Source organism: Protomyctophum bolini, assembly GCF_963924005.1.
Source record: "Protomyctophum bolini genome assembly, chromosome: 5".
Lineage (NCBI taxonomy): Eukaryota > Metazoa > Chordata > Actinopteri > Myctophiformes > Myctophidae > Protomyctophum > Protomyctophum bolini.
In genome coordinates this window covers 16104321-16114304 of record NC_137866.1, presented here as the reverse complement: position 1 = coordinate 16114304, position 9984 = coordinate 16104321, and the positions used below count along the sequence as shown (strand labels likewise).

Sequence of the window (9984 nt, the reverse complement as noted above, 5' to 3'; positions counted from 1 at the left end):
TTTGAATCCCGATACTTTGAGATTAAAGGGCCCTATCTTCGTCATTATCACCAAATGTCTTTGCCATTTTTTACTATTTTGAAAAACATAATAAAATTGTTCAACTAGCCTAACTACATCGACAAGTTGTGAGCTTGTAGATTGACTATTTGAACTATTCAAAACTGTTCTTTAAAATAGTAAAATAAATAAAAAGGCAAAGAAGTTTAGCGATAAGGGACTGACGAAAACAGGGCCATAAGGGTGCGTTTGGAACTGTGCAGTGTGCACTCGCCATTAGTTTGTATTGGCAGTGCTATATATCCGAACCCACCTAAAAGAGAACCTCTGCTGCACAGTTAATTAAAACTATGAAATGTCCTTTTTTTCACTGAAGAAAATGTAATAAAAACTAAATATAGTAACAATTTTGACCACAAATAGAAACTAGACTGACATGTTGGAGAAGAGCTCCTGCAGTAGAACTATGCGTGGTTGTGCTGCACAACCACGCATCATGAAATGACTTGCACAACTTGTGCACGGATATCACACTGATCACTATGCATCGATTACTGTATACACATGCTGATATGGATCATGTATAAAACAATTCTACTCTACAGTCTCTGTTCTGCCTGTAAAAACCCTGACTTGTAGGACTATGAACTTTTGAGTTAAGAATCCTTTTATATTAGAAAATACATTGTCACTGTCCTGTAATGTCATTCCTGTCGAATGTCATGTTTTTATGTTGTGTGGACCCCAGCTGTTGCTATGCACCAGCTAATGGGGATCCTAATAAAACTCTATAAACTCTATGAACTCTATAAACACAATGTAAACCAGGAGGGATTTGACATGACATTATAGAAAGAGGCGTACAACAGTGGTTTGTGGTTATCATAATGACATTAGTATTGTTATCATCAACACCATCATTACTCATGGTACTTTTGTAACGGTTATAATCATTTCTGGAAGGATTAATGTATGTATGATGTCCACAGCCTCGCTGTAAATCCCTCACAAAGTCCTTTCTTTCTATAAAGTGCTTGACAAGCGTTCAGTTCCAGAGTTCCTCTGTGTATGTGCAACAATGGAGAGTTTGCTTCTTGATTTGCTGTTGCTGTTACATCCGTAGAAAAGACAGTGGCGTTGTACAGATAATCTGATAAGGCTACACAGCAGTGGTTTTCAAATTGTGTGCGCTTAAAGGCACTCCAATGGCCCAGTCAGAATCTCAAGGCATATACAAGTGTGTAGCGAAAGCTCACGTCACAAAACAACACGCTGTGAGCTTGCCTTATAGATCTATTAAAAAATATTATAAAATATGCGGGGGATTTTAAATAAACAAAAAAGATAAACATTTTGGGGGATCGACATTGAAAAGCCAAAAACCGGAATGCCAGGTTCAAAGTGGATAAAATAAGTAAGTACGTCTTCAAGGTATATAGAATTTGCCTCTGCATTGGGATATGACAATGAAGTGTACACAAAGTAGGCTATCCGCAGTAAAGCATCTGTGTCATACTGTCATTAGATTTTTGCATTGGCTATTCAAAATAGCAGACCCACAAGCTCACAGCACTTCACTTTGTGCTGCATTGCAGGCTTGTAGATCTGCTATTTTAGAAAGAACTTTAACATTTTATGCAAATCTTTTAACTAAAATCTTTGCTTTTGGTGGGTCCCTGGGAAAAACAAAGTTTGAGAACCACCGATATACAGTAGCAACATACAGGTTTTTCAGAAAACCTTTTTTTCGGCCCCATGTCTTACTGAATGGGTTTAAATAACATTTCAAAACTAGTTGTATCGTTTGCATTATACATATTGCAAAAAATTATGTTTGGTTGTCCCAAGGCCCACTTTTAGGACTTTAGGGACACGTGCGTGTCTCGTCACACAGTTTGAGAACCACTGGTCTACCGACGACAACACAGTGAAGTGAAGGAGTACATCCTGACAGTCAGTAAGCTAAACAATAACAGAACGGTATAAACAAAAATTAAACAGCTTAGTTACTATACCTGCAAAGACAACAAAGAGGCAGAGTTCGCAAGAAATTATATGTTCCTTTGGAGATGGATGTATCTATATACGGTATATATATCCTTTTACTACAATAGTTCCTTGTATTAAGTACAAGACGGATATAATACGGTTCTCTCCTATACACAGGAGACATTACATGGCTAAGGCGGATTCTTGTTTTCTGTTTTAACTTAAGACAATAAGACATCATAGAGCAGCTGTACATCGTATACATGGCTATGTGTCCACCCCCCGACCCAAAGGGGCAGGTTAAAGTCCATTAATTTACTGTATGTGGCATTTGACTTGGTTTCAGTCACATCTGACATTATTATGGCATACAATGCTGCTACAACCTGTGTTGTATGTGTGTGTACAGTATACAGTATATAACAATAAACACCTTGAACCAGAGGGAGAAAAGCACCCGTGTGCTGTTACTGTATGACATCATCCAGTGACAACTGTGTCCGTGTCACGTGTGTGTGTGTGTGTGTGTGTGTGTGTGTGTGTGTGTGTGTGTGTGAGTGTGTGTGTGCGCGCACGCACACGTGGGCCATGTGTTCCGTACCCGTGGTGTGTGCACATTCCTTTGTGTATAAAGAAATATGGAAAGCGAGCAAGAGACTACAATGTTAAGACCGAAAATAGACCTAAACGGGACTACAAGGGTTAATCACAGATGAAAGAAATGAAAGACAAAAAACTAAACAAAAATAAAAGAGGCAGAAGTAAATATATAAATATACCAGAGGAGAAAAGGAATAAGCCTAATATACAGACAAAGAGAAATGGAGACATTGTAGAACGTGGTTCCGTACTTCCGTCAGATCATGAATTATTTATGAAGGTGTGATATTTTAAGCTCCCTGTATCCTGTTTGTGAGCAATGACTGAATGGGGTACAGCGGTGTGTGTGTGTGTGTGTGTGTGTGTGTGTGTGTGCGCGCGCACTCACGTCACATGTGCTTGTAAGCTTCCAGTGTGTCCATTGTTGTAAATATAAAGTAGTACAGCACAGAGTATACAGCAGACAGAGTAATAATGTGCTTGCTTGGTAATCCATCGGAAAAGAGGCCATTGGAGAAGAAGTCGTCCGGACTCAACACAGCCACACACCGGTACCGGTACATAAAGTCTGCCACACATGATGATGAAAAGGAAAAGTCCAAGGTGGTTGTTGGCAGTTTTATCTAATGTTTATCCACCCACCCAAACTCGCAAGAACAAGGACAGTAAATTGTACTTGGGTGACAAGTGTGTGTATTATAGCTTATCTCTGTGATTGATTCTGAATGGTGTCTGACTTGCTGCATGTGTTGTTCATGGTGTCATCATGCAAGCTAACAGACCTGATGTCTAACCTCATGTCTAATCAGGGCCGCCTAGCAAGACATTCTTTTCCCCTGAAACTATTTGGGTGTTTAGATACCACCAGCTCGGCTTATGTCACCTGCAGCAGAAAACTCACATCACATCACACACACACGCATGTCTGGGAAAGAATGTACAAAGCACCATGGGGCTGCATCCAACCTGGAGGAAAAGGATCTAAACTGCTGGCAAGCGGTTATTAAGAGATACTGTACAATGCATCCTCAGCCTGCGGTCATCTAAAATTATCTCTCTTTCACTCACGCTCGCTCGCGCACACCCCACTACAGACCAGAACTACATCTCAAGAGAGGTGTGTGTGGGGGGGGGGGGGGAAGAGTATTATTACACACTTGACTGAGCAAAAAGCCTTGACTGACCAACTGTTAAGACTTAAGAGTCCCTCTCCAACCACAGGGCATGTGGATGGGGGCAGCAGATATATCTGTTGTGGTGCTTCCAGTACAACTGCTGTGCGAGGCACTAGTGGGGCTACTTACAACTAAAATCCAAAATGTCACATTTATCTCTGTATACGTGAGATAAATTTGGTGCCGTAGAAGGGGTATAAATACCTGCCCACCTGCACCGCAGAGTCTAGGGGTAACATACATTTGCTGTGTAGGGAAGGGAAGGTTGTTGAGGTATGTGCTCCTACAGGCCAGGGGAATATTGAGCGGGAGTAGGATGGAGGTGCTATATGTCCTCTCACGTGACGGTTTCCTCACAGGCAGGTGAGCCAGTAGGAGAGTAGGGGGTACAACACAACAATGTGTGGGGAGGAATTGGCATAGTGACTAAATTGGGAGAAAACTGGAGTTTTTTGCTTGGTGGATTTGTCTTCTGCTATACATTATGAACCATCCCGACCGCTCAGGTCATCTGACTGGGACAGGTCTGTTTTCTGTCCCCAGAGAGTCAAAAGTAAACATGGAGAAGCAGCTAGCATTCCGGTTTTATGCATACCACATTATGTAAAGCAACGGAATGTTGTACCGTGCCCGAGACACAGGTTCCCCTTTGGGGACAATAAGGTTGGAGCTTGAACCTTGATATCTGGAACAAACTCCCAGAAATCTGCAGGTCTGTTACAGCTCTGGTCTTTTAAATCAACGCTGAAGACAGCCTGTTACTGAAGTGTTTTTGATTCATTCAATTCATCCGTTTTATTTCAGCTCGTTCTTATTGTCTATTCTTTTTAAGAGTACTTCAGCCCCCCCAAAATGGCTTATTTTCTAACAATTACACATTGCTTGAATTATTATATTATATTATATTGTTTTTGTCACATTCCTTTGCCAAAGAATTGATGACCGACGAGGTCTTTGAGTCTCCTATTGGCCGATGACCTGGTCATTGAATTGACTCATGAACGCAACAAAAACAAACAAAAATTATCTCCATGAATTGGGTCAATGCCTGGGGTGTGTAATTATTTTTTTGGGTGAACTACCCCTTTAACAACCTTTTTTAATTGTATGCAAATGTACTTTTATGGACTTTATTGGACTTTGTCATAGTGTCCATAATTATGTTTTGTGTGCCTTGCTGTTGAAATGTGCAATACAAACAAATACAAGTAAACTTGCCTTGCCATGGGAGTGAACAGAGGCAGCAGCACCCTCATTCACGCTCCACTAACCTCACAGCGGTATTGGTATACTTTTAAACATACATTTTAAACAGTGAAAATAGCCGATCTACAAGCTCACATCGGTGGGAACAAGTCACATCACGGCACGTGAGCTTGTAGATCCATTTTCACTCTTTCTGTGCAACACTTGTATGATGCAGGGCAGCGGTTCCCAAACTTTTTAGCTTGTGCTTTTTAGCTCGTGACCCAAAAATGAAATTAGACATTTGCCTGGGACCAAAACTAGACACTTTACATGGCCATTGAACTAACAGTAGTTTTAAGAGAAACGTTAATAGAATGTGTTCCATATACAATGTCCTACAGCAGCCATCTAAACAATAGACATGTGTATTTCATAGAGGTATACCGTCGTATAGGACGCTTTTGTAGATTAGCTTTTTAAGTGTAATTCGTACCATAGGCATGCTAGTGAATACTTATAGGGCATGCAGCACTATAGCATAAAATAGCATCTATTTTTGATTTTATTTTTTAAAGATAGCATAGCTACACATCTTGTCCAGAATTACACCATAGACAAAAATTAAAAAGTATGGGTATACAAAATAAGTACAGTATACACTTAGCAAAATTAATCTGTTTAACAGTCAAACATAAAATAAAGTCAAACAGTAAATAAGTCTTTGGTGAACTGATCAAGCACGCAACATTAAATTAACCAATTGAATTTTCTTAAGATCAACATTCGACAGTATTGCTAATAGTAAGTTAGTGGGTGTCAAGCAAGCGTTTGCAGTAGCCAAGCTATAAATGTTGACCTTTGTCAATTAACAATCTCAGTCTCAGAAATAAATTAATTTTGCTTAGTCCATGAAGATTATGCAGTATAGTTCCGCTCCTTTTGCTAATGGACTTTAATCGATTGCTCTACATCAGACAAATTAGCTTAACAAGCCTTTGAAACAAGCTACCGACAAAAAGGACAAAATTAACACTTGTTCCATTGTGCTACTTGTCAGGCCTTCAGCTTGACTGAGAGATGCAACACATCAGTCTATTACTACAAACATGGAATGCTGTGAAGTAAGAGGAAAAAGACAGTGATTTGCTGGGCAGTGGTACAGAACTGAACCATATTCTGGTAGACTGGGCCTGGACAAGGGCTATTATAGAGACACTTGAGGGAATACTTTAGCCGCTGGAGATATACTATGGCAGTCGTCGCCCCCCCCCCCCCCCCCCCCCCCCCCCCCATTACCCCATTCAGCTGTAAGCTTCACAAAAATCAGAGAAACATAGTTATACTATTATTACCGAAGGAGTCAAACAGATAAAATGTGCACACGTCAATAAAGACATTCGCTCCGCTGCTTGGGAATGGCGTTGGCCCGTTTCGCCTTAAGATGGACTGAGCACAAGAAAGGCAGAGACTTGGCTAGTAGTGAGTATACATACGTACATCCAGAAAAATGGCAGGAAAAAGGACAAGATGTGCTGCCGGCCGGAAACCGGGATTTACAGCAGAGTCATCTAAGCCGTTTGGCCTCAGGAGAGACCACTGGCATTGGCTTCTCCAGGACGACATCATCCATCCCTAGCAAAGGAGGGCAAAGTCGCTGGGAGGTGATGCTAGCACACACACACACGCACGCACGCGCACGCACGCACGCACGCACACACACACACACACACACACACACACACACACACACACACACACACACACACACACACACACATACACACACACACACACACACACACACACACACACATACACACACACACACACACGTTCCTTTGTTGAATGCACTTTACTCTGACAAAGACAGCAGCAGACAACCATATGGCCATAAAGGGCAAACTCCCCTTGCGTCCTTCTTTTGACTTTCCTTCTGACAGACAGGGGACGGCTGCAAACTGTGGTTCTGCTCCGTTTCCGCCGAGTCAGCTTCTTGGCAGTTGGGAGCTGATTCAGCCATTCCATGAATGGCGATAAAATTATAGCCGTGTGTTTTCATCGATATTATAGTGAACGTGATTGTAAATCGTTCTTACTTGCGTGAACGGCAGTTTGAGCATAAAGTTAACATTGATTGGTGGTCCCTATATGTTGTTAATATTCATTATTACTGGTTAGGCTACTATTTGGCTATTGTACGACTACAGAACAGTCACACAAGACTTGACTCCATGCAGACACGGAAAATGACCCTAATAAAGTGGGATAGCAGTTCTACGTTAACCAGCAATTGTCCTATTGATCCCACCACCTCCCAATCATCACCCAATCAGCCTTACTAATCTGTTCTGGATTCCCATACCGGGGCACTAATGTCCAGTACAGCAGAGGGAGCAGCCCCCTCCCCCCCCGCTCCCATTTACAGTCTCGAGATGACCGTCCTGCTCAGGTTATACGTCTGTGCGCATCTTAGTGATGTTAACGTAGTTGGTGTTGGTCAGGGTGCAGTTGCCCGTTTTCATGCGCTCCGGGGGGAAGTCCTCTGTGCTGCGGTTCACCGCTTCCTGGATCTCCATGTAGTCAGATTTACTGAGCGTGGATCCGCTGCCGCTCTTCTTCAGATCGTCAGCCGAGTCGGCCTTGCTGGGCATGTTGAGGTACTGCGCCTGCTCCTCGCCCTCCGTCTCGCGGTGGTAGAAGTAGTTGAAGTTGGAGACGATGACGGGCACGGGCAGCGCGATGGTGAGCACGCCGGCGATGGCGCACAGCGAGCCCACGATCTTTCCCCCGATGGTGGTGGGCACCATGTCGCCGTAGCCCACGGTGGTCATGGTGACGACGGCCCACCAGAAGGCCTCTGGGATGCTGCTGAACTGGGAATCCGACTCGTCCGCTTCCGCGAAGTACACAGCGCTGGAGAAGAGGATGACGCCGATGAAGAGGAAGAAGATGAGCAGGCCCAGCTCGCGCATGCTGGCCTTCAGAGTCTGCCCCAGGATCTGGAGGCCTTTGGAGTGACGCGACAGCTTGAAGATGCGGAACACACGCACCAGGCGGATGACGCGCAGGATGGCCAGCGACATGGCCTGCTGGCCCGCCTGCCCGTCCTCCGGTCTTTCCGCCAGCTCCGTGCCCAGCGTGATGAAGTAGGGTATGATGGCCACGATGTCAATGATGTTCATGATGTTGCCGAAAAAGCCGGCTTTGCTGGGACAGGCAAAGAACCGGACCAGGAACTCAAAGGAGAACCAGATGATACAGAGGGTCTCCAAGATGAAGAATGGATCGGTGAAGTAGGCGGAGGAGTAGGTGGTCATGGTGTAGTTACCGACCGTGTACACTTTGCTCACGACGTCGTCGTCGTTTCGGAAGACGGGCAGCGTCTCCAGGCAGAAGCTGACGATGGAGATGAGTATCACCATGACGGAGATGATGGCGATGATACGAGCGGGACCCGAGCTCTCCGGGTACTCAAAGAGAAGCCACACCTGTCTCTGGAACTCGTTCTCTGGCAGCGGCCGCTCCTCCTCCTTTATGAAGCCCTCATCCTCTCTGAAGATCTCGATAGCCTCCTCGCCCAGCTCGTAAAACCGGATCTCCTCTGAGAATATGTCTAGAGTCACGTTAACAGGCCGGCGTAATCTCCCTCCCGACTGGTAGAAATACAGGATAGCGTCGAAACTCGGCCGGTTCCGGTCGAAGAAGTACTCATTCCTGAGAGGATCGAAGTACCTCATCCTCTTCTTGGGGTCCCCCAGCAGGGTCTCCGGGAACTGTGAGAGGGTCTTGAGCTGCGTCTCGAAGCGCAGGCCGGAGATGTTGATGACCACCCTCTCGCAGCACTCGTGGTCCGCTTCTGGGTCGTACTGGTCGTGAGGCTGGCCCGGGTGCGCTGCCGCCTCGTCCACGGGGTCGCCCGCGGCGACCGTCATAGTGTAGGGCGATGGAACGTGCAGCTTTCAGACAGGGTGGTGCCAACCTCCAGGCACCGGGAGATAAGGCCTTCACACAGTCACTGTCTGTCGTACAGCCTGCCTCCGGTGGCGAGCTATAACAAAAGGGACAGAGAGCAGAGATGTTAGTGCTTATCTGGTGTATTTTAATACCCTTTCACTGAAATGCCTTGCAAACATCCAAATGTGTAAGGCCGTTCTGGAAAATGTGGGGCAGAGGTTCATCGTTGGCATCTAGGGAGTGTGTGTGCAAAGTTTGGCATCGACCGGGTTAACGGTGCCGGAGATTAGCTGCTAATGAACGGACGGACACACACATACACACACAGAGACAAAAATAATTGTCCAGGCTATAGTATAGGGAGTGGGACCAATGTTGCCAGGTCTTATTATAAGCAACTTTGGGCTTGTTTTTTTCTGTAAAGTTGCTTGTAAATATCGGTAGTAGTTATGAAGCGGTTTTGGTGGGGCTTGTTTCTAAAGTGTAGTTGCTTATTTGGGCTTGCTTCCAAACGTTTTGATTAGTGTTCAAACCAGTGGTTCTCAAGGACCCCCAAATTAATGTGAATTTGTCCACGAACCTCCATCTGAAATTATAATTTGTGCCTTAGGCGTAGAAAATGTCTGCTTATTTCTCTCGCAGAATCCGGTAACAGTATTATTGGGCACAATATCAGGATTGATTTTCAAAGCAGTTGGGTGTCCCGAGCCCAATGAATTCAGATTTCTCCTGACGTGTCATTCGATATCTCTGATCGTCTGGCTACGCCAGGCTACTGGGCTAGGATAATTGAATTGTGAGTTGTCACTTTCACTGAAAACTGATTGAATTATTGGATTCCACAGAAAACTGTGATCACACATGGGTGTCTGTGGGTCATTAGAATGCACGGACCCTTAAGATGAGCTTGTAGATCTGCTACTTTTGCTATTTTTGAATCCTTAAAAGTACAAGTTTTGGACGTATGTCCAGGTTTCAACCTGACAGCGATATGAAGATTAAAACTTGTGCGTCATACGTTGAGCAATCTCTATAGTGTTTTTCAATGTGTTTGTCAGAACTGTTCATAAATAAAACA

The 9984-nt window shown here is 44.4% G+C and overlaps 1 protein-coding gene across 1 annotated transcript; it reads right to left on the bottom strand.

Moving 5' to 3' along the window:
- Positions 1-5670: 5670 nt before the first annotated feature.
- Positions 5671-8884, bottom strand: LOC308316281 (potassium voltage-gated channel subfamily A member 2; the record flags this gene model as incomplete). The annotated part of the gene is made up of 1 exon (XM_080764794.1): positions 5671-8884. One exon carries the CDS (start codon positions 8882-8884, stop codon positions 7403-7405), a length of 1482 nt encoding a protein of 493 aa, XP_080620920.1. The 3' UTR covers positions 5671-7402.
- Positions 8885-9984: the final 1100 nt, after the last annotated feature.